We start from the raw sequence: 24904 nt of genomic DNA, 5'->3' as shown, positions 1-24904 counted from the left end.
TCTGCACATAGTAAGTGCTCAATAAATGCTATTGATTGATTGATTGACCACATTCCGTAGCCTCCAGGTGAATCACCAGCTCCCTGGCCCCCCGGGTGGGAGGAAGAGGAGGAAGCAGGGGCCTCGGACACTCAAGTGACCCTGGGGGTCGTGTCATTCCAGAAAAGAGGAGCAGCAGGGGGAGGGACCAGACCCCTGTGCCCACACTTTCCCTCAAGGCATCTGCCCCCGTGTTCCTGAAGGGGCTCGCTGACCTCGAGGTCATGGACGGCAGCCCGGTTATCATGACGGTGGAAGTAGCCGGTCAGTCCCTCAGCCTCCCTCGGGCCTGATGGTGGGAGGAAAATCAGGCGGTGGACCATGAGGGAGGGAAATCAGGCGGCGGGCTGAGGACAATCAAGCAGGGGGGTCAAGGGAAATTTGGAGGGGGGTGAGGGGTGTTTCCACCCGGCGGCCGCTCCAACCCCATACTGGGCCACCTCTCCCCCCGGCTGCCCTCCAGCCCACCCGCCGCCCAAGGTCGTTTGGCTGCACGACGGCGTGGAGATCCAGGAGTCGGAAGATTTCCACCTGGAGGAGCTTGGCGGGGCCTTCAGCCTCTACATCCAGGAAGTGTTCCCCGAGGACACCGGAACTTACACCTGCCAGGCCGCCAACAGCCAGGGCCGCGCCCACAGCCAGGCCACGCTCACCGTCAGAGGTGGGATAGGACGGCACGAATCGCCCCGACCCTCCCCACCCGCTCTGCACCCCTCCTCACTTCAGGCTCCCTGGCCTCCACCTCCGCTGCGCCCCTCCTCCCTCTAGGTCCCTTAACCTCGCCCCCTCCGCACTCATCCTCACTCCAGGCCCTCTAACCCCCTCCCCCTCCTTCCTCCCCCTGCCCTCTCTGCAACCCTCCTTCCTCCCATCCGCACCCCCCCATCCCCCACCTCCACAGACCACCCCGACTCCTCTTTTACTTCTTTCGCCCCCCCCCCACATGACCCTGGTCCCCTCCCGACCTTTGGGACCCCTCCCCATCCTGCGGACCCCAGCCCTGACCTCATTTCGCCGCCACCCGCACCTCGGGCCTGTATGGGTGGGTGGTGGCCTCGTGCCCGCTAATGCTGCCCTCTGCTGCCAGGGGAAACTCGGGACAGGAATTTTGACCGTAATCCAGACTGGTAGCCCCTCGAGGGCAGGGACCGTGTCTCCTCTCCCCTCTGCACTGTGTGTGTACATGTGTGTGTGTCCATCCTGTCTCCCCCATCAGACTGGCAGCCTTTTGAGGGCAGGGATCGTGTCTCCTTCTCCTCCGGTTGACCTTCCCTAGTGCCCAGCATGATGTGTGAGTGAGAGAGAGAGAGAGAGAGAGAGAGAGAGAGAGAGTGTGTGTGTGTGTGTGTCCCTGGTCTCCCCCATCAGACTGGCAGCCATTCGAGGACAGGGATCATGTCTCCTTCTCCTCCAGTTGACCCTCCCCAGTGGCTAGCATAGTGTGTGTGTGTGTGTGTGTGTGTGTGTGTGTGTATAATAATGATGGCATTTATTAAGTGCTTACTATGTGCAAAGCACATAGCACTATGTGTAAAGCACTGTTCTAAGTGTGTATGTGTGTGTCCTGTCTCCTCCATCAGACTAGCAGCCCTCTGAGGGCAGGGATCATGTCTCCTCTTCAGGTTGACCTTCCCTAGGGCCCAGCATGTGTGAGTGAGAGAGAGTGTGTGTGTAATAATAATAATAATAATGATAGCATTTGTTAAGTGCTTACTATGTGCAAAGCACCGTTCTAAGCGCAAGGGGGAATGCAAGGTGATCAGGTTGTCCCACGTGGGGCTCACAGCCTTAATCCCCATTTTACAGATGAGAGAACTCAGGCTTAGAGAAGTTAAGTGTCTTGCCCAAAGTCACACCGCAGACATGTGGCGGAAACGGGATTAGAACCCATGACCTCTGACTCCCAAGCCTGTGCTCTTTCCACGGAACCACACTGCTGTGCGTGTGTGTTTGCGAGTGTCAATGTGTGTGTATGTGTCCTGTCTCCCCCATCAGGCCGGCAGCCCCTCGACGACAGGCATCGTGCCTCCTTCTCCCTCTCCCCAGCCCCCGGCTAACCCCCTGCCCCTGGGGGTGAGGGCGGCCGGACCCGGGCTCCAGGCGGCGGCCTGCGGGACTGGGGAGGGGCTGGGGGGGCCTGGGGACCCCGGCGGGTCTGAGGGCCCCGGCCCGAGCCCGAGTCCGACCCCCGCAGAGCCCCCGGACGGCGTCCAGCCGTGGTTCATCAGTAAGCCTCGCTCGGTGACGGCCGTCCCGGGCCAGGACGCGCTCATCTCGTGCGCCGTGGCCGGAGACCCCTTCCCCACCGTGCGCTGGGCCCGCGGCGGCCGCCCCATCCGGCCCGGCCCCGGCAGGCGCTTCCTCTACCACCGCGACGTCTTCACCCTGCTACTGCGGGACGTGCAGCCCGCGGACGCCGGCCTCTACGAGATCCGACTCCGGTGAGCACCGCCCCGCGGAGCCCCACCCCTCACCCTCAGGGACCCCGCCCCGCTGCCCAACCTGGAGATGCCCCCCGGACCATCCCCGCCCTGCCGGGCAAAGGTCGGAGAGCAGAGACGGGGTACGGCTGTGTGTGTGTGTTTCATAAATATAACAATTATTATTATTATTATTATTATTATGGTATTTGCTAAGCGCTTACTGTGTGCTAAGCTCTGGGGTAGCTACAAGGCCATCAGGTTGTCCCACGTGGGGCTCACGGTCTTAATCCCCATTTCCCAGACGAGGTAACTGAGGCACAGAGAAGTTGAGTGAATTTAGAGAAGCAGCGTGGCTTAGTGGAAAGAGCACGGGCTTGGGAATCAGAGGTCATGGGTTCTAATCCCGACTCCGCCACTTGTCTGTTGTTTGACTTTAGGAAAGTCGCAACTTCTCTGTGCCTCAGTTCCCTCATCTGTAAAAAGGGGATTAAGACTGTGAGCCCCACGTGGGACAACCTGATCGCCTTGTATCCCTCTAGCGCTTAGAACAGTGCTTGGCACATAGTAAGCGTTTAACAAATACCATCATTATTATTATTAAGTGGCTTGCTCATGGTCGCACAGCGGACAGAGCCGGGATTAGAACCCACGTCCTCTGACTCCCAAACCCGGGGTCTTTCCACTAAGCCACGCGCCTTCCCCACGTATTTGCACACTTTAGGACCCTGGATTTGTGTGAGAGCGAATGTGTGAGGAGTGTGTACGTGTGTGGTGCGTGTGTGTGAACCCGAGGGTGAAGCCCCGCCTCTAGATTGCAAACTCGTGGGCGGCATCGCGTCTACCAACTCCGTTATGTTGTCCTCTTCCAAACGCTTAGTACAGCGCTCTGCACGCAGTAAGCGCTCAGTATATGCCACTGATGGATTGAGCAGGTGCGAACCTGACTGACTCCCGCCCTACCTCCTTCCCCTCCCCACAGCACCTATATATATATGTTTGTACAGATTTATTACTCTATTTTACTTGTACATATTTACTATTCTATTTATTTTGTTAATGATGTGCATTTAGGCTATAATTCTATTTATTCTGGTGACGACACCTGTCCACGTGTTTTGTTTTTTTGTCTGTCTCCCCCTTCTAGACTGTGAGCCCATTGTTGGGTAGGGACCGTCTCTATATGTTGCCAACTTGTACTTCCCAAGCGCTTAGTACAGTGCTCTGCACACAGTAAGCGCTCAATAAATACGATTGAATGAATGAAAGAATGAATGAGTGTATCTGAGTTTGTGTGAGAGGGGGGTACTCGAGGGTTGATTGTGAGTGGGCAAAACACTGTACTAAGCGCTTGGGAATGTACAATACAACAATAAACAGTCACATTCCCTGCCCACAACGAGCTCACACTGGGGGAGACAGACATCAATGCAAGCAAATAAAATTACCAGATATTCAGTTCATTCAATTGTATTTATTGAGCGCTTACTGTGTGCAGAAAACTGTACTAAGCGCTTGAGAAATACAAGTCGGCAACATATAGAGACGGTCCCTACCCAACAACGGGCTCACAATCTAGAAGGGGGAGACAGACAACAAAACAAAACATGTAGACAGGTGTCAAAATCGTCAGGACAAATAGAATTAAAGCTATATGCACATCATTAACAAAAAAATAGAGTAGTAAATATGTACAAGTAAAATAAATAGAGTATTAAATCTGTACAAATATATTTACAGGTGCTGTGGGGAGGGGAAGGAGGTAGGGTGGGGTGGATGGGGAGGAGGAGAGGAAAAAGGGGGCTCAGTCTGGGAAGACCTCCTGGAGGAGGTGACCTCTCAGTAGGTATGTACATCAGTGCTTTGGGGCTGGGATGGGGGAAGAGCAAAGGGAGCAAGTCAGGGCGACGCAGAAGACAGTGGGAGAAGAGGAAAGGAAGGCTTAATCAGGGAAGGCCTCTCGGAGGAGATGTGCCTTCAGCAAGGCTTCGAAGCGAGGGAGAGTCGGATTAGAGGAAGGAGGACATTTCAGGCCAGAGGTAGGACGTGGGCTGTGCTGCCGTTTATCTGACCCTCGAGTGTACTACTAATAATAATGGCATTTATTAAGCGCTTACTATGTGCAAGGCACTGTTCTAAGCGCCGAAAGCACTGTTCTAAGCGCTGGGGAGGTTGCAAGGTGATCAGGTTGTCCCACAGGGGGCTCACAGTCTTAATCCCCATTTTACAGATGAGGTAATTGAGGCACGGAGAAGTGAAGTGGGCCCATAAAGCAGGTGCGCCCATGCCTGGCTCTGAGTGCGAGAACTCCTGTGCGCGGGTCGACAGGCCTGTCACCATGTGTGCGTGTGTGTGTGTGTATGCGCGCACACCCTCTCCCACCCCTCTCCCGCCCCCTCCCCGCCCCTTTCCCGGCCTCGAGCCCCGGCGGGGAGTGGGCGCCGGCTCAGGAGCGAGCGCTGCTGCCCGGAAACCACGCTGCAAGGACCGGGCCGGGGCAGGGGAAAGGGAGGTGGGCAGGGCAGGGGCACCCAGCTGCGGGGAGGGCTTAGGGGGAGCGGGGCAGAGGGGAGACCAGACCCCCGACTCCCAGGATCCTGGAGAGGCCAGGCAGAGTTGAAGGCAGAGGGATGGTCTGTAGGTTCTCTCGAGGCCTCTGGGGTCTGATGGATTAGAATCCCTCCTAGACTTGCGCCATCCCGGGATAACAAACAAGCTCTGTTCTCCCCTCCCCTTCCGTCCCCCCCCCCCCCCAACCTTACCCCATCACAGTGGTTGTGCCCCCCGACCGGCCCGCCAAAAGAACCCCGGTTTGACAAAGACCGCCCCCCAAAACACACACACACCCTGCCCCCCGCCCTCTGGCTACCCCGGGACTGTCCCCAAATGATCAATCGGCCAGAACCCCCGGCCCGTGGAGGCCAAAAATGTAGCCTGCGGTGGGGACCGGGGGTGGGGGCTGGGCCCTGCTCCGTTCTCTCCCCCCGACCCCTGGCCCGGCTCCTCCTTCCGGCCCAGCTGACCCGAGCCGGGGAGGGGCGGTGGGGTCCCGGGCTCCCGGGCTGTCCGGTCCCCCCCGTCCCTCCCCAAGCCCTGCCGGTCCGGTCCGTACAGGGTCCGTGCCCGGGCCGAGGAGGGCCGGGAGGGAGGGGCCGGTCCCGGTCCGACAGGGGCTCTCGGGGGCCCGGGTTGTGTGTGTTTGGGGGGGGGGGGGTAGTCAGTGGCATCTTTCCTGGGGGCCCCGCACCGGGCGGGTGGGTTGTTCTGCCTGAAAGCCAGAGTTTAAGCTCCATATATGGCCACGTTTATGGGTTCTCATATAAACACGTCCGTGGTGGGGAGGGGGGCCGCCGCCGAGGGTCTGGGAAGTTCCAGGCTCGAATCCGAAGGATCCCGAGGGGTGGGGGGGTGGGGGCAGAAGGGGGCGGGGAGAAAGTGGGAACCCGGGCCCACGCCGGCTGCCCTCCCCACTACTGCCTGCTGGCAGTCCCCCTCCCCCGACCCCCACCCTGGTCTGCTTCCCCAACCCGGGTGGGCCGTGCTGGGCCCTTCTGGCTCTGCCTCTGTCATGGAGTCGCCCCCTTCCCCACACCCTCTCGCCCCTCGCACAGAGAGGCGGCAGAGGTAGGGAGTGGGGGACAGGGGCACGGGTGTGGAGGGCAGAGAGTCGGGGCAAGGGACTAACCCGCCCCCCTCGCTCGAGACCAGCTTGGCTGACCCCGAGGACTGTTGAGTGTGGGGGGGATGTTGGCTTTTTAGGGGGTGAGTTGGGAACAGGGCGGGACCCTGAGGTCGAGGGGGGGAGGGGGCTTGAGGAGGGTCCTCTAGCTTCAGATCCCTCCTCCCCCCAACCCGCCTGCTCCGGTCCTGCCGTGCCCAATCAATCAATCAATCAATCGTATTTATTGAGCGCTTACTGTGTGCAGAGCACTGTACTAAGTGCCCACCCCTCGCGCCCCCAAACCGGGCCGACGCGCGGGACATTTGCAGGAACCGCGTGGGAGAGAGCAGCTGCGAGGTGTCACTGATGCTGAGGGAGGGGCCGGACCCCCGCGACCCCCTCCCGTGAGTGGACAGCCCCCCGCTCCCCGGACCCCTCCCCCGCCCCGCCCCGCCGGCCCAGAGCCCAGCCCCCTTCCCCCCTCCATCCTCCCGGGACCAGCCTCGAGTTCCCATCCCGCGCCCGAGTCCGCCCTAGGGAAGGGGGGAGGAGAGGGGGAAAAGGAGGGGAAGAGGGAGGGAGGAGGGGGATGGGGGGACGGAATGAATATCCGTTTTTGCTCTTTTATTCCCGCCCATATATGGCCCCTGTGGTCCCTGTCGATGCAATAAACTCCCCCCGCGCGGGCCTTCTCCCGCAACCTTCCCTCCCGTAAGCCCCGGCCCCCGCTCGGCCGCCCCCCGCCGCCACCGTCCCCAATCCCACCCCATCCCACCCCGTCCCATTCCATCCTACTCCATCCCACTCCATCCCACCCCACCCGACGGTCGCGGGGCTGAGCGGAGGGCGTCGATTCCAGCCTCCTTTCCCTGATCTGTGTGCCCCGGGCGCAGCGGGGGGCGGCCGGCCGGCCTCGGACCCCGGACGGCTGCAGGAGGCGGCGGGGGGCTCCATGGGGCGCTGAGCGACCACCGGGAGGCCCGAGCGGATCAGGCGGAGGGCGGCCGGGGACCGCTGCGCAGGGCGGAGAGGCCGGAGGAGGAGAGGCAGGAGGAGAGGAGGCCGGAGGAGCGGGAAACCGACCACATGGATTACCGCGCCCACCTGCAGCGTCCCGTCAAGCCCAAGGCCCTGTCCGAGGAGGAGAGGAAGGGTCACGGCCCCCAGCAGGTCGACTTCCGCGCCGTCCTGGCCAAGAAGGGGCCCCCCAAGACGGCGGCGACGCCAGCGCCCCCCAAGCCGGCCGGACCCCCCGACTTCAGGGCCGTCCTGGGCGCCAAGAAGAAGCCCCCGGCCCAGAACGGCAGCGCCAACGCCGAGGTGGCCGAGGCCAAGCCCGAGGCCAAGCCCGTGGCCGGCTCGAGGAACCAGGAGGCCAAGCCGGCGGGGACCCAGGCGTCCGGCGCTGTCGACGGTCCGCCAACGGCCGGGGGCCGCAAAGATGTCGACGGTCCGCAACCGGCCGGGAGCCGCAAGCCGGCGGGCAAAGACGAGTTGAAAAACGACTTGAGGCTGGACGCCCGGGAGGCCGGAGGGGCCGGGGGCAAGGCGGAAGACAAGGGGGCAGCCCCCTCCTTCCCCGAGAAGCTGCGGGACCTGCAGGTGGCCGAAGGCGAGAGGCTGGAGTTACGTTGCCGGGTGTCGGCCGACCCCCCGGCCACGATCACCTGGGCGCTGGACGGCAAAACCCTCAAGTCCACCAAGTTCATCGTCTTGGCTACCGACGGTAGGAGCTGGGGAGGGGGCCTAGCCCAAGTGTCCTTGGAGGGGCCGGGGAGGTGAGGGATTGGCCGAGGTTGGGGGGTTGGGGGGACGTGCGACGAACGGTCCAGAACCGCCCCTCTGCCCCCGGTTTGGGCCCGTCCAGTCACTTGGACGCTCTTGGTTCTGGTCGGAGCCTGGTGGGGAGCGAGGTTGGAGTCCGGCCCAGACAGCCGTGGGGAGACGGTGGTTTTGCCCCCGTAGCTGGGACCCGGGGGTCCCGGCCCCAACGCCCCCGCAGCCGGAACCCGAGGACCCCAGCCCCATCGCCCCCACTTTTGGAACCTGGGGACCCAGCCCATCCCCCCAGAGCCGGGACCCAGGGACACAGGCCCCATCGTCCCCATAGCCTGGACCCGGGGACCCCAGCCCCAACCCCCCACGGCCGGGACCCGGGGACTGCCGAGGCGGGCGAAGCCAGGGGGCTGAGGGGTGGTGGGAAAGGCCGACCGATCGGTCCTCCATATCTTCGGATTCTGGGGAGGGGGGCTGCCCCCCTCGGGGAGGGGTCCTCCGGCTGATGAGGAGTTTAGGGTCCTCAGCCCCAGGCCAGGTGGGACGCCCCCAGCCCCGGCTTGGCCGGTCGTCTCAACAACGGAACAGGGTCCCCGGTGACCGAGCTGAGGGGTCTGGGTTGTCGGGGAACCCAGGCTGACTGGAGGGGCAGAGGGCTAATGGGTGAGGTCGGGGCCCCGGCCGGGGTTCGGTTCTTCACCCCTTGCAGAGTCTCTGGCTCCCTCAAGTGCCCCACGGGGCTCTCCGTGACCCAGCCTGACGAGAGGGGGTCAGGGGCAGGGTCTCTCCTTTCAAGGGCCCCATGGAGGGGACTCTCCCCAGGCCAGCACCCTCGCCCCCCATCCAGTAACTTCCTCTCTTTCAGGATTTTAACAATCCGCCCGCCCTCCCGGCCAGCGGCCAGCCCAGGCCAGTGGCCGGAGGCCAGCACAGTGGGTGGGTGGGTGGGAGGAGGGAGCAGGAGCCCCGGAGACCAGCAGGCCCTCCTCTTCGGATTTAACCCTTTGTAGGACAGCCGGCCCTGTCAATCCCCCCGGGGCAAGAGCCTGGGCCAGATTTGGGGGGGGGGGGGGCGGGTGAAGAGGGTGGAGGGGTCCTCTGAGGCCTGGGGTGATGAGGCGATTGGAATTCAGGATCCCAAGGGGCTCAAGATCCACCTTTTTTTTGTGGGGTGGCGGTGGTGGGGTAGGGCTAGGTAGGTGGGGCCCAGATTCAGGTGTCCCTACCGTCCCAAGAGGAGGGAGCTGAAACTTTGTCTGCAGGACTCTGAAGGGTCAGGGGGACAGGGTGAACTGGGACAAGCAGACCCTGCAGCAGGAAGGAGTGAAGTCAGATACCAGGAAGAACTTACTGAGAAGGAAGGGTATAAAACCCTAGAAAAGGGAGTCATTCATTCATTCATTCAATCGCATTTATTGAGCACTTACTGTGTGCAGAGCACTGTACTAAGCACTTAGGAAGTACAAATAGGCAACATATAGAGACAGTCCCTACCCAACAACGGGCTCACAGTCTAGAAGGGGGAGACGACAAAACAAGTAGACAGGTGTCAATACCACCAGAATAAATGGAATTATAGCTATATACACATCATTAATAAAATTAATACAATAATAAATATGTACAAATATACACAAGTGCTGTGGGGAGGGGAAGGGGCAAGAGCAGAGGGAGGGGGGTGATGGGGTGGGGAGGAGGAGGAGGAGGAGAGGAAAAAGGGGGGGCTCAGTTTGGGAAGGCCTCCTGGAGGGGATGAGCTCTCAGTAGGGCTTTGAAGGGAGGAGGAGAGCATTCCAGGCCAGAGGTAGGACGTGGGCCAGGGATCGACGGTGGGACAGGTGAGAATGAGGCCCAGTGAGGAGGTTAGTGGCAGAGGAGTGGAGTGTGCGGGCCGGACTGTAGAAGGAGAGAAGGAAGATGAGGTAGGAGGGGGCGAGGTGATGGAGAACTTTGAAGCCGAGAGTGAGGAGTTTTTGTTTGATTCGAAGGTTGATAGGCAACCACTGGAGATTTTTGAGGAGGGGAATGACACACCCAGAGCATTTCTGGACAGAGATAGTTCGGGCAGCAGAGTGAAGTATAGACTGAATCCATCCTACCCCCAGGCACACACACTTACATATATAAATGTGTGTGTAAACACAGATGTGTACCATGCACATGGAGATGGACACATGTGTATGCATGCTTGCACACATATTTACATGCACATGTGCGAATAATAATAATGAAAATGATTGTGGTATTAGTTAAGCACTTACTATGTGCCAGGCACTGTACTAAGCACTGGGGTACAAGAATAGTGCTTGGCACATAGTAAGCGCTTAACAAATACCATCATTATCATTATTATTATACAAGCAAATCAGGTTAAACAGAGTCCCTGTCCCACATGGGGCTCATAGTCGTGGTCCCACTTTACAGATGAGGGAACTGAGGCAAAGAGAAGTGAAGTAACTTTCCCAAGATCACACAGCAGACAGGTGGCAAAGCTGGGGTTAGAACCCGGGTCCTTCCGACTCCCAAGCCCGTGCTATATCCACTTGCCCACACTGCTTCTCCATACATACATACATACACCCCTTGTACACATACACACTCTACCAGCGAGAAGGAGACCCCAGTGAGATCCCTTCTCAGTGAACAGGCACAGGCAGTCTCTGGGGGATCTGGTGGGAAGGGGAGGGGCTGGGAGCTACTGCTGGGTTTCCATTTGGGGAGTCTGTGGGATGCAGCAGGGGAGGCTGCAGGGGATGCAAACAGATGCCAGGAATTTTTGCCCTGCTCTTGGACTGCAGCCCTAACTGCCAAGGGTGGGGAGGCAGGACTGGGGTGGGGGGTGGGGGGGCAAGGGGGATGCCCAGCAGGATCTAGGAGCTCTGCTGGTCATGGCCTTCTGGAGGAATTATTCCTACTCCAAACCGCCCCCCTGCCATTCCCTGCCACAGTACCACACACGAGCCTCCCACACTCTCCTATGGCAGCAAACACACGCATGGGTGGAAACGGATAGAGCACGGGCCTGGTAGTCAGAAGGTCATGGGTTTTCTAATCCCAGCTCCACCATTTGTCTGCTGTGTGACCTTGGGCAAGTCACTTCACTTCTCTGGGTCTCAGTTCCCTCATCTCTAAAATGGGGATTGAAACTATGAGCCCCACAAGGGACAGGGAATATGTCCAACCCAATTTGCTTGTATCCACCCCAGTGCTTAGTACAGTGCCTGGCACATAGTAAGAGCTTAATAAATATCATCATCATCATCGTGTGTGTATGTGCACTAGCCTCCAAAGCCACTCCTCCTTCCAGATCTCCCAGCTTCCACGAACCAGGCAAATGTGGTCCCCACATCCCAGGCTTCCTTAGTACAGTGCTCTGCACACAGTAAGCACACAATAAATTCGATTGAATAATGATGATTAATAATTGTGGTGTTTGTTAAGTGCTTATTATGTGCCAGGTGCTGTAACTAAGCGCTGGGGAAGATACAAGCAAATAGGGTTGGACACAGTCCCTCTCCCACATGGGGTCCCAGTTTTAATCCCCATTTCCAGATGAGGTAACTGGGGCACAGAGAAGTTAAGTCACTTGTCCAAAGTTACACAGCAGACAGGTGGTAGAGCCAGGATTAGAATGACCCACATCATTCTGACTCCCAAGCCCTTGCTCTATCCATTAGGCCATGCTGCTTCCTTGGGGCTCCTCTGCCGTGTGAGGCCCATCTCAACCCACCCAGTGGTGGGAGTCATATTTTTTAAGCAGCCAGTATAGGCAATGCTCTGTACTCAGCAGCCGGCAGAAGCCGGTCCCGGCCCCTGGGGTGGACCCTGCTGGGGACTTGCTTTGGGGAGGATGAGGTTGCTGGCCTGTTGGCCGGTCAAGACCCACAGAGGGGCAGCGAGGGATGGACCTGAAATCATATGCTGCCATTTTAGTTCCCTGGTCTGGGCCTGTCCACTGTATCCCTGGGGCAGGGGCCTGGCTGGGGAGGGGCACCACAGAGGGGGCAGGGGAGGGGGACAGAGTTGGGGGGCAACAGGGGAGCCGCCACAGTGGGGGCCCTGGGCCTGGAGGTTGGGCTGTGCCTAGCTGGATGACCCGATCTTCCTGGACTGGGCCTTTCTGCTGACCACTGTACCCTTCCCCCCAGGGCCCCTCTGCTCTGTCACCATCGAGAAGGCCCTGCCCGAGGACCAGGGCCAGTACACGTGTGTTGCCAAGAACGCCGCTGGGCAGGCCGAGTGCAGCTGCTGCGTGACCATAAAGGGTAAGTCCCTCTTCTTATCCCACCAGCTCAGGGCCCCAAGTCCCACCCGCTCCTTCGCTTGAGGCTTCGGGGCCCCAGGGAGCTGTGTCATGGGGTGGGCTGGGGCTGGGGTGAACATCCAGCTGATTGGCCTGGGATGGTGGGAGGGGCAGAAGAAATTGGGCAGCGGGACTGAAGGAAACCAGGCCGAGGCCCTCACCCTCCCTGAAGGTGGTGCAGCGTGCTGAGTGGGGAGTTGCTGCTGTGGACAGGGGCTGGCGTGGTTGGGAGTTGACTCCAGCAGGGCAGGAAGGGGGAAGCAGAGGCAGCGACGGCCCCCCAAGATGACCCTTGCCCACCTGTGTCACTGCCCAGTCCTGTGGGTCAGCCCCACCCCCTCCCCTGCCCTCCACCCCCCAACTTTCTGGAGTTGCAGTCAGACCTCAGCCCCTCCGGCCCCACTGTGACCTATCGTCTTATGCCTCTTTGGCCCTGCATCCTCCTCTTCCTGTTTGGGAAGGGAGCAGGGCTTGGTGGTGGGGGCGGGGAGAGGATGGGGGCGTCATGGGGGGGTGGGTAGAGGATGGGGAGGAAATTCCTGTTCCTCCGAGTGACAGTGCAGGAGCTGAGGAAAGCGGCTCAGCCGTCTCCACCGTCCCCACACCCATTCCCGGCCTGTTTCCACACCACGGCCAGTCGGCTCTCCGTTATCCAGGGCCAGGGGCACCGTCAGGGAGATTATCCGGGGCCTTCGGTTCCTGGGCGGCGGTTCCTTCCTGAGGTCCAGGGGTAGGATCCCTCACGGACCCACAAGACTCCAGACAAGCAGACCACAGGACCGGGGATTCAGAGTTTGTGGCTGAGCCCGATGCAGTCAGATCACCGGTGGATCCCGGTTATCCGGCCCCTCCCTTCCCCTGGTACCATGGATATTTGAGAGTATGACTCCGCAGCAACGTCCAGGTGATGGATAGTGAGGCTATGACCGTACCCAAGGGACCATTCTTGGTTATTCCCAGGGCCCTGGCAGTTCAGCAGGCAGGGTGGTCAGGGCAGTGGGCAGTGCAGTGGACAGGGAAGCAGCAGGGGGGTAGGGCAGTGGGCAGGGTGGGTGGGCAGGTTTGTGGGTAGTGCAGCAAGTAGGGCAGTGGGCAGGACAGCCAAGGAATGGTCAGGCAGTGGTCAGAGCAGTGGGCAGGACAGCTGGCAGGATTGGGCAGGGAATCAGCTGCCAGGGATGTTTTTCAGAAGATCTGCCAGGAACTGCTGCCAGGGGGGAAGTGCTTCTGTCTTGTATCCCTCCCTCTGTCCTTCCATGTGTCCATCCCTCTGTCCTGCTCTGTGTCTGTCCCTCTGTCCTACTCTGTGTCCATCACTCTGTCCCACTCCAGATCCATCTCTTCCTCTGCCTCTGTGCCCGGGGCTCTGCCCTCCTTCTGTGTCTCCCATCATTCTGTCTCTCTCTCCTGCTTGGGGTCCATCCTTCCATCCACTTCTGATTCTGTATCTTTGTCCCTCTCATTCTGTATCTCTCAGAGTCTGTCTCTGACTCAGTGTCTCTGCCTGTCTCTTTGTCTGTCTCTTAGTCTGTTGTATTTACTGTGCACTTACTGTGTGCAGAGCACTGTACTGTCAATCAATCAATCAATCATATTTATTGAGCGCTTACTGTGTGCAGAGCACTGTACTAAGCACTTGGGAAGTACAAGTTGGCTACATATAGAGAGAGTCCCTACCCAACAGTGGGCTCACAGTCTAATATGGGGAGACAGAGAACAAAAACAAACATACTAACAAAATAAAATAAATAGAATAGATATGCACAAATAAAGTAAATAAATAAATAAATAGAGTAATAAATATGTACAAACATATATACATATATACAGGTGCTGCGGGGAAGGGAAGGAGGTAAGATGGGGAGGATGGAGGGGGGACGAGGGGGAGAGGAAGGAAGGGGCTCAGTTTGGGAAGGCCTGGGAGAGTACGAAAGAAGTCTATTTCTGTGTCTGTGTCTCTGCCTGTCTCTGGGTCTGTCCCTCCATCTTACTCTAAGTCTGTCTCTCTGCCTGTCTCTGAGTCTGAGTCTCTGACTATCTCTGGGTCTGCCCCTTGGTTTCTCTCTGAATCTGTCTCTGGAATTTTTCCCTCTGTCTCTGTATCTCTCTGTGTTTCTGCATCTCTGTGTGTGAATGTCCATGACTCTCTGATCTCTTTCCATCTCCGCTCTGTGAGGCGGAGCCCAGCCCTGGGGACACAGTGTAGATGTTTGCCCTGGCAGAGGGGCAGAGCAACAACAACCAGCCCCGCCCTTTCCCCTTCCGTTGGCAGATGGCCTTGCCCTAACCCTGCCTCTGCCTTCTCTGGCTTGAGTTATAAGCTGCTTGGTTCATAGCGTGCCCTGGCCTGCCCTACCCCTTCCCCACCTGGCTCCACCTTTCTTTATGTCTCTATGTGTTGCCAATTTGTACTTCCCAAGCGCTTAGTACAGTGCCCTGCACATAGTAAGCGCTCAATAAATACGATTGATTGATTTAATAATAATGATAATAGTATTTGCTAATCCCTTACTATGTGTCAAACATTGTTCTAAGCGCTGGGGTAGATACAGCCTAATCAGGTTGGACAAAATCTGTGTCCCACATTGGGCTCACAGTCTTAATCCTCATTTTACAGATGAGGTAACTGAGGCCCAGAGAAGTGAAATGACTGGCACAAGGTCACACAGCAGACAAATGGTGGAGCTGGGATTAGAACCCAGGTCCTTCTGACTCCCAGGTCCACACTCTATCCACTTGGCCTTGCTACTTCTTTGCCCCTGGATGCCAATCAGTTAATCAGTGGTATTTATTGAGCGCTTATTCTGTGCAGAGCACTGTACTGGGCTCTTGGGAGAGGTCAGTATGATAGAGTTGGTAGACACATTCCCTGCCCAGACATTCAAATAAATTATGGACATGGACATAAGTCATCCTAAATTCTCATCCTATGCTGACTGGATTACTGCATCAGCCTCCTCTCCAATCTCCCATCCTCCTGTCTCTCCCCACTTCCGCCGCCCAGATCATCTTTGTGCAGAAATGCTCTGGGCATGTTAATCCCCTCCTCAAAAATCTCCAGTGGCTACCAATCAACCTATGCATCAGGCAAAAACTCCTCACCCTCGGCTTCAAGGCTCTTCATCACCTCGCCCCCTCCTACCTCACCTCTCTTCTCTCCTTCTACAGCCCAGCCTGCACCCTCTGCTCCTCTGCCACTAATCTCCTCACTGCCTCGTTCTCACCTGTCATCATCATCAATCGTATTTATTGAGCGCTTACTAGCATCCTGTCCTGCCGTCGACCCCCGGCCCATGTCATCCCCCTGGCCTGGAATGCCCTCCCTCCGCACATCCACCAAGCTAGCTCTCTTCCTCCCTTCAAAGCTCTACTGAGAGCTCACCTCCTCCAGAAGGCCTTCCCAGACTAAGCCCCCTCCTTCCTCTCCCCCTCCTCCCCCTCCCCATCCTCCCTGCCTTACCTCCTTCCCCTCCCCACAGCACCTGTATATATGTTTGTACGTATTTATTACTCTATTTATTTTATTTGTACATATTTATTCTATTTATTTTATTTTGTTAATATGTCTTGTTTTGTTGTCTGTCTCCCCCTTCTAGACTGTGAGCCCGCTGTTGGGTAGGGACCATCTCTATATGTTGCCAACTTGTACTTCCCAAGCACTTAGTACAGTGCTCTGCACACAGTAAGCACTCAATAAATACGATTGAATGAATGAATGAATAAGTGCTGTGGAGCTGAGGGATGGGTGAATGAAGGGTTCAAATCCAAGTACAAGGGCAACTCAGAACGGAGTGGGAGAGGAGGAAATGAGGGCTTAGTTAGGGAAGGCCTCTTGGAGAAGATGTACTCTTAATAAGACTTTGAAGGTAAAGAGAGTAATTGTCTGTCAGATATGAAAGAGGAGGGAGTTCCAGACCAGAGGCAGAATGAAGGTGAGACGTTGGCAGTGAGATAGATGAGATTGAAGTACAGTGAGAAGGTTGGCATTAGAGGAGCAAAGTGTGTGGGCTGTGTTGTAGTAGGAGATCAGTGAGGGGAGGTTGGAGGGGGCAAGGTGATTGAGGGCTTAAAGCTGATGGTGAGGAGTTTCTGTTTGATGTGGAGATTGATGGGCAACTACTAGAGGGTCTAAAGAAGTGGAAAAACATGGACTGAACAGTTTTGAAGAAAAGCGATCTTGGCAGCAGAGTCAAGTATGGGCTGGATGGGGAGAGATGGGAGGCAGGGGAGGTCAGCGAGGAGGCTGATGCAGTAATCAAGGTGGGATAGGATGAGTGATTGTATTAACATGGTAGCAGTTTGGTTGGAGAGAAAAGGTTGGCTTTTACCGATGTTATGAAGGTCAAACGAATAGGATTTGGTGACAGATTGAATATGTGGTTTGAATGAGAGAGATGAATCAAAGATAATGACAAGATTATGGGTTTGTGAGATAAGGAGGATGGGGTGCTGTCTACAATGATGGGAGTCAGAGAGGACAGGTTTTAGGTGGGAAGACAAGGTGTTCTGTTTTGGATGTATCAAATTTGAGGTGTCAGTGGGAAATCTAAGTAGAAATGTCCTGAAGTAGGAAGAAATGTGAGACTGTGAGACTGCAGAGAAAGTAGAGCGATCAATCAATCAATCAATCGTATTTGTTGAGCGCTTACTGTGTGCAGAGCACTGTACTAAGTGCTTGGGAAGTACAAGTTGGCAACATCTAGAGATGGTCCCTACCCAACAGTGTGCTCACAGTCTAGAAGGGGGAGACAGAGAACAAAACCAAACATATTAACAAAATAAAATAAATAGAATAGATATGCACAAGTAAAATAAATAAATAAATAGAGTAATAAATATGTACAAACATATATACATATATACAGGTGCTGTGGGGAAGGGAAAGAGGTAAGGCGCAGGGGATGGAGAGGGGGAGAGGAAGGAGGGGGCTCAGTCTGGGAAGGCCTCCTGGAGGAGGTGAGCTCTCAGTAGGGCCTTGAAGGGAGGAAGAAAGCCAGCTTGGCGGATGTGGGGAGGGAGGACATTCCAGGCCCGGGGGATGACGTGGGCCGCGGGTCGATGGCGGGACAGGCGAGAACGAGGCACAGTGAGGAGATTAGCGGCAGAGGAGCGGAGGGTGCGGGCTGGGCTGTAGAAGGAGAGAAGGGAGGTGAGGTAGGAGGGGGCGAGGTGATGGCCTTGAAGCCGAAGGTGAGGAGTTTCTGCCTGATGCCTGATCAGGGCTGGAGATGTTGATTGGGGAACTATCCGCATAGAGATGGTAATAATAATGATGGTATTTGTTAAGCGCTTACTATGTGCAAAGCACTGTTCTAAGCGCTTGGAGGATACAAGGTGATCAAGTTGTTCCACGTGGGGCTCAGTCTTAATCCCCATTTTACAGATGTGGTAACTGAGGAACAGAGAAGTTAAGTGGCTTGCCCAAGGTCACACAGCTGACAAATGGCAGAGCAGGGATTCGAACCCATTATCTCTGACTCCCAAGCCCGTGCTCTTTCAACTGAGCCACACTGCTTGAAGTTGTGGAAGTGAATGAGTTCTCCAAGGGAGTGGGTGAAAATGGAGAATACAAGGAGACCCAGAACTGAGCCGTGAGGGATCCCCTCAGTTAGGGGTGGGTGGCAGAGAAGGAGCCCATGAAGGAGACTTAGAATGAACAGCCAGAGAGATAAGAAGAGAACCGGGAGAGGACAGTGTCAGTGAAGCTGAGGTTGGGTAATATTTCCAGGAGAAGCCGTCGACAGTTTCAAAGGCTGCTGAGAGGTTGAGAAGGATTAGCAAGGTGGTGGATGAGGATTAGGATGGCCTCTGGCCCTCATCAACTGACCCCACAGCTGCCTGCCCTCTCCCCCACTCAGAAAACCATGAGTGTGTGCCTGGCCCCCCAGCCAGACCCGGGCCCACCAGGCTCCAAAATAGCTGGTAGAGAGAGTCTCCCACCTGCTCTCAATTCTCTGCAGTCCTGGGGCCGGGGCAGCCTGGGAATTGGGAATCTGTGGTTAATCCAAGCCCCCCTCCTGCTACTCTCATGAAGCACCACTGATGGTTTGGGTGTCCTCAAGCTCCCAGACACCCACCCCAAAGGCCTGGAGGGAAGAGATGGTACCAGGAGGTGGGGTGGAGGGCGGAGAGGTAGAGAAGGAGGGGAAAAGACAGGGGGATAGGGAGGTTATCCCCCTGGAGAATTCAGACCATCCCCACCCCTAAGTAGCCCACTTCCTCCCTTCCCCCAAGTCATTGCTTAGAACTCTGCAAGTCCCATCTCCAGGCCCCCATTTCATCTGCTGCCCCTTCCCACACCCCAATTTGCAACTCAGACCAAGGGGATCAGAGGAAAGGGTCAGGGATCAGAAGTCAGAGGTCATCTGTCTCCCCAAAGCTGATCAAGAGGATGCTAGATGTTACAAAAGCAGCAATGATTAGTGAAAGTGCTTAGTACAGTGCTCTGCACACAGAAAGCACTCAATAAATACGATTGAATGCATGAATGATTCAGATTAGACAACCTCTAGGAGAAATTTCCAGACTGGAGGTGCTGTGAGACCTAAGGGCAGGATCCACAGGGAACCCGGATTCTCCTTTCCAGGAGAGAGCAGGTGTGCTGGAGGCAGGGGACTGGATGAGATGAACCTTTTTGGAGTCCTCCCACCCAAGCTGGGGTCTGACCCTTCTGGATGGATCCTTTCTCTGGCCTCGGCCCCTCGGCCCTGGGGCAGGGAGGCTTGAGGGGATTGGGTGGGTGGGCTCATTTAGGACTCCTACAGAGTCATACAAGAGGAGGGGCCTGGTACTGTCGATGGTGGGCTGGGGGAGAGGGGAGCACACAGGAGCAACAGTCCGGGAGGGGTGGGAGCCCCTGCTCACCCCAGCCTGATTTCTCTCCAGGTGCACCAGCTTCGGCGCAGCCCAAAGTTCTAGAGATGAAGGCCCGGAAGGCCCGGTCCTCCCTCCCCACTGTGCTGGGGAACAATGGTGAGTATCCCGGCTACTCCTGCCCCCACTGTCCTGGCCACTGCCTGACCCAGGGTCTCCAGCCCGGACCCTTCAACATGGGGCCTCCAGCCTGAACTTCTAACCTGGCCCTTTCATTCATTCATTCATTTATTCAATCATAATTATTGAGCATTTACTGTGTGCATCGTACAGTGGTACATTACAACAATAAACGGTCATGTTCCTTGCCCACAATGAGCTTACAGTCTAGAAAGGGAAGACAGACATCAATACAAATAAAGAAAATAAAATTATGGATATGTACATAAGTGCTGTGGAGCTGGGAGAGGAAAAGAGTAAAAGGAGCAAGTCAGGGCGATGCAGAAGGGAGTGCAAAATAAGGAAAAGAGGGGCTTAGTCTGGGAAGGCCTCTTGGAGGAGATGGGCCTTCAGTAAGACTTTGAAGGGAGAGTGATTGTTTGGCGGATTTGAGGAGGGTGGGCTTTCCAGGACAGAGGCAAGACTTGGGCCAGGGATTGGCAGCGAGACAGGAAAGATGGAGGCACAATGAGAAGGTTAGCACAGAAGGAGTAAATTGTGTGGGCTGGGTTGTAGCTGGAGAGAACCAAGGTGAGGTAGGAGGGGGTGAGGTGTTGGAGGGTTTTAAAGCTAATGGTGACGAGTTTTTGCCGAGGGCCTCCAGTCTGGGGTCTCACCAGTGCAGGGATTCCAGCTTGGGGCCTCCAGCACAGTGCCTTGCCGTGCGTGGACCCCCTGGGGATGGGGTTTGGGTCACGGTCCAAGTGACTCAGTGCCAATAATAATAACTATTATTATTATGGTACTTATTAAGCACTTACTATGTGCCAAGCACTATTCTAAGCACTGGAGTAGATTCAAGTGAGACAGGTTGGACATAGTTCCTGTCCCAGATGGGGCTCACACTCTTAATCCCCATTTTACAGATGATATAACTGAGTCCCAGAGAAGTTAAGTAATAATAATAATGATAGCATTTATTAAACACTTACTATGTGCCAAGCACTGTTCTAAGTGCTGGGGAGGTTAACAAGGTAATCAGGTTGTCCCACGGCGGGCTCACAGTCTTCATCCCCATTTTACAGGTGAGGTAGCTGAGGCCCAGAGAAGTTAAGTGACTTGCCCAAAGACACACAGCTGATAAGTGGTGTAGCCGGGATTTGAACCCATGACCTCTGACTCCAAAGCCCGCGCTCTTTCCATTGAGCCACACTGCTTCTCCAGCTTGCCCAAGGTCACAAAGCAGATATGTGGCAGAGCCAGGATTAGAACCCATGACCTTCTGGCTCCCAGGTCGGTGCTCTATTCACTAAGCCACACTGCATCTCAGATTTGGGCCAGTCTCCGGAAGACAAGAGAGCCAGATGTGATGGGAGACTGGGTTGGAAAGCAGAGAGCAAGAGGCCAGCTGGGCCCAGATTGGGGTGAGCCCAGAAGTTGACAAGGAGATGATGGAGGGACCCAGATTGCTGGCAGAGGGTTCAGTGGACAGGAGAGACATGGGCCCAATGACATTTCGGGAAAACTATCCGTGCAACAGCAATGTGGAGGGGAGTTTGGGAGGAGGTGGGGTTTTAGGAGGGATTTGAAGGTGGGGAGAACTGGGCTCTGTCAGATGTGGAGAAGGAGGGCGAACCAGGCCGGGGGAGCAGCGTGAGTGAGGGATGGCCAGAAGGTTTTTTTGTTTTTACGGTTTTTGTTAATAATAATAGTAACAATAATAATTATTATAATAATTGTGGTATTTGTTAAGCACTTACTATGTGCCAGGCAGTACCAAGCACTGGGTGAATACAAGCAAATCAGGTTGGACACGGTCCCTATCCTGTATAGAGCTCAAGGTCTTAATCCCCATTTTACAGTTGAGGTAACTGAGGCACAGGGAAGTTAAGTGAATTGCCCAAGGCCTCACAGTAGATAAGTGGAGGAGTTGGGATTTGAACCCATGACCTTCTGACTCCCAGGTCTGTGCTCTATCCACAAGGCCATGCCCCTTCCCACTACACCATGCTTCGCACTCTGCCAAGCACCATGTTAAGCACTTACTATGTGTGAAGTACTGTTCTAACTGCTGGGGTCGATACAGATTGGATACAGTCCCTGACCCACTTGAAGCTTACAGTCTAAATAGAAGGGAGAACAGGGATTGAATCCCCATTTCATAGTCGAGGAAACAAGGTTGGCCAGAGTTTGAACCAAGATGGTGGCTGTGTGGGTGAAGAGGAAGGGGAGGATCAAGCAGATGTTGTGTAAGAAGAATAGGCAGGATGTGGCAGTGGATTGGCTGTGAGAGTTGAAAGATAGCAAAGTTGCAGACTTCTGAGGTAAGGAGGATGGTGGTATTGTCAACTTTTTTAGAAAGATATTTGTTAAGCAGTTGCTGTGTGTCAAGCACTGTTCTAAGCAGTGGGATCAATACAAATTCATCAGGTCGGACATAGTTCCAGTCCTACGTGGGGCTTAAAGCCTAAGCAGAGAAGCAGCGTGGCTCAGTGGAAAGAGCCTGGGCTTTGGAGTCAGAGGTCATGGGTTCAAATCCCGGCTCCGCCAATTGTAAGCTGTGTGACTTTGGGCAAGTCATTTAACTTCCCTGTGCCTCAGTTACCTCATCTGTAAAATGGGGATTAAGACTTTGAGCCCCCCCATGGGACAACCTGATCACCTTGTAACCTCCCCAGCACTTAGAACAGTGCTTTGCACATAGTAAGTGCTTAATAAATGCCATTATTATTATTATTAAGTAGAGGGAGTAAGATTTAATCCTCATTTTACCAGTGAGGAATCTGAGAAGTTAACTGACTTGCCCAAGGTCACACAGCAGATAAGTGGTGGATCCGGGATTAGAACCCAGGTCCTGTAACTCTCGGGCTTGTACTCTTTCCATTAGGCCATGCTGCTTCCCCTTTCAGGTCCTATATGGGACTCACAGTCTAAGTAGGTAGGAGAACAAGTATTGAATCCTCATTTTGCAGATGAGCATGTTGAGGCAAAGAGAAGTGAAGTGACTTGCCCAAGGTCACACAGCAGACAAGTGGCAGAGCTGGAATTAGATCCCAGTTCCTCCAACTTCCAGATCCATGCTTTTTCCACTAGGCCAAGATGCTTCTCCAAATGAGTTAGGAAAGTTAGGGGGCATTGTGGGTTTAGGGGGAAAGATGAGGAGTTCCATTTTGGCCGTGATAAAATTAGAGGTGGTGATGGGACCTCCAGGCGGAGAGACCCTGGAGGCAGGAGGAGATGTGGGGTTGGGAGAAGTGGGAGTCATCCATAGACAGATGGGAGCTGAGGCCTTGGGGGTGGATGAGTTCACTGAGAGAGGAAGTAGAGAGAGAGGAGAGCAGAAGACACAAAGCAGAACCTTGGAGGATGTCCAAGGTGAGAGGATGAGAGACAGAGACAGAGCCAAAGAATCAGACTGAGCAGGAGCGAGGGGAGAGCGAGGAGAGCAGCGGGCTCAAAGCAGAGGCTTGGAGGACACACAATGTGAAAGGACAAGAGACAGAGACAGAGAACCAGATCGAAAAGGGATGGATAGAGAGCAACGAAGAGAACCAGGCCTAGTGCCGGGTCAGAAAAACCGTGGTCGGGTAGGGTTTTGAGAAGTAGGGGGTAGCTCCCTCCCTCCCAGATGCCTGCAAGTTCACCTTGTCCAGGAAACCTTCCCTGATAATAATGATAGCATTTATTAAGCGCTTACTATGTGCAAAGCACCGGGCACTAACCATTCCATCCCCTTCGGATCTGATCAATTGGTGTCATCTGCTTCTGGCCTTACTGCTGTGTGTGTGTTTGTGTGTGTTGTGCGTATGTGTGTATATGTCTATCCTATCTTCCCGTTGGACCGACATCCCATCGAGCCTCCTTCTGCCCTCCCCCAGAACTCAGCAGAGTGTAGGCACATGCGTGCCTGTGTGTTAGTGTGCGTGTGTGTGTCTGGTCTCCCCATCAGACTGGCAGCCCCTTGAAGGCAGGGCCGGTGCCTGTTTCCTCTGTCCTTCCCTTTGGTCTCTACCCATTCTAGGTTTTCGCAATCCACAGTCAGGAAGTCCTTCCCTCAGTCTAACCCTAATCCCTCCTGCTTTGGTGTCAGCACAGGGCTGCTGTGGCTGTGGCTGTGGTGTCCTCTCTAGCTCAACCCCAGCCCTCGGGAACAAGCGGCGGCTCCAGACTGCCCCACAGCTGACCCTGGCCGGGGTCCCGGGGACCCTGGAATGGGGGCTGAGTGACCACTGATGGCCCACAGCTGTGGCTCCAGCACCTCCGACCCCCCGGCCGGCACCCGCCCGGAATGCCCGGCCAAGCCGGGGGGTCCAAATGAGTCCAGAAGGACTCTGCAGCCCGGCTATGTCCACCCCACCGCCCCCGCTCGACACCCCCCCCCCCCCAACCGCCTGGGGGTTTGTTCTGACCCTTTCTGGACTCCAGCGGAACTGTGACGTGGCCAGCAAAGCTCTGATACCACGAGATTGACTGTTACAGTGCAGAGCTGTTCATAATCCTCTCCTGCCGTTGAAAAGGAGAAGCAGCGTGGCTCAGTGGAAAGAGCCCAGGCTTTGGAGTCAGAGGTGATGGGTTCAAATCCTGGCTCCGCCATTTGTCAGCTGTGTGACTTTGGGCAAGTCACTTCACTTCTCTGTGCCTCAGTTCCCTCATCTGTAAAATAGGGATTAAGACTGTGAGCCCCCTGTGGGACAACCTGATCACCTTGTAACCTCCCCAGTTCTTAGAACAGTGCTTTGCACATAGTAAGCGCTTAATAAATGCCATCATCATTATCATTATTAAAAGGAGCAGCAGTAGTAACAGTAGTAGCAGTTGATAGGTTAGTAGTAACAGTAGTGGTAGCAGTGGTAGGAGTAATAACAATAGTAGTACTACTACTACTAGCAGTAGTGGTAACAGTGGTAGGAATAGTAGTGGTAGGAGTAGTAGTACTAACAGTAGTAGCAGTAGTGATCACAGTGGTAGTAGTAGTAGCAGTAGTAGTAGCAGCAGAGAAGCAGCATGGCCTAGTGGATAGAGCACGGGTCTGGGAGTCAGAAGGATCTGGGTTCTGTCCCAGCTCCACCACTTGTCTGCTGTGTGACCTTGGGTAAGTCACTTTATTTCTCTGTGTTTCAGTTTTCTCATCTATTAAATGGATTAAGACTGTGAGCCCCATATGGGGTGGGGCAGTGTCCAACCTGATTAGCTTGTTTCTATCCCGGTGCTTATAAAAGTGCTTGACACATAATAAGCACTTAACAAATACCATCATCATTATTATTAGTAGTAGTAGTAGCAGCAGTAGTGGTAGCAGTAGTCATAGTAGCAGTAGTTGTAGCAGCAGTAGTAGTAGCAGTAGTAACAGTAGTAGACAGTAGTAGCCGCTGCAGGTAGTAGTAGCAGCAGAAGTAGTAGTAGCTGCTGTAGGTAGTAGTAGCCATTGTATGTAGTAGTAGCAGCAGTTGTAATAGTAGTAGTAGTATTCATTCAATCGTATTTATTGAGTGCTTACTATATGTAGAGAACTATACTACGCGCTTAGGAGTAGTAATAGTAATAGCGATAATAGTAGTAAAGTCAAAGTAGTAAAGGTGAAGTAAAGGTGAAGCAGCGTGTCTTAGTGGAAAGAGCATGGGCTTTGGAGTCAGAGGTCATGGGTTCAAATCCCAGCTCTGTCAATTGTCAGCTGTGTGACTTTGGGCAAGTCACTTCACTTCTCTGGGCCTCAGTTACCTCATCCGTAAAATC

General features: G+C 55.2%; 1 protein-coding gene across 1 annotated transcript in view; it reads left to right on the top strand.

The window, feature by feature from the left end:
* MYLK (myosin light chain kinase) overlaps positions 1-24904 on the top strand; it is a 129977-nt gene that overhangs the window by 43614 nt on the left and 61459 nt on the right. The window contains exons 10-16 of the mRNA XM_038751481.1: positions 163-303; positions 503-700; positions 2234-2480; positions 6450-6524; positions 7014-7846; positions 12045-12161; positions 19085-19171. Coding sequence (XP_038607409.1) covers positions 163-303; positions 503-700; positions 2234-2480; positions 6450-6524; positions 7014-7846; positions 12045-12161; positions 19085-19171 — 1698 coding nt within the window. The remainder of the gene's footprint in view (positions 1-162; positions 304-502; positions 701-2233; positions 2481-6449; positions 6525-7013; positions 7847-12044; positions 12162-19084; positions 19172-24904) is intronic.

This window comes from Tachyglossus aculeatus, chromosome 1 (genome assembly GCF_015852505.1).
Source record: "Tachyglossus aculeatus isolate mTacAcu1 chromosome 1, mTacAcu1.pri, whole genome shotgun sequence".
Lineage (NCBI taxonomy): Eukaryota > Metazoa > Chordata > Mammalia > Monotremata > Tachyglossidae > Tachyglossus > Tachyglossus aculeatus.
The sequence above is the reverse complement of the archived record's forward strand: the minus strand, read 5'-3'. Positions and strand labels throughout refer to the sequence as shown.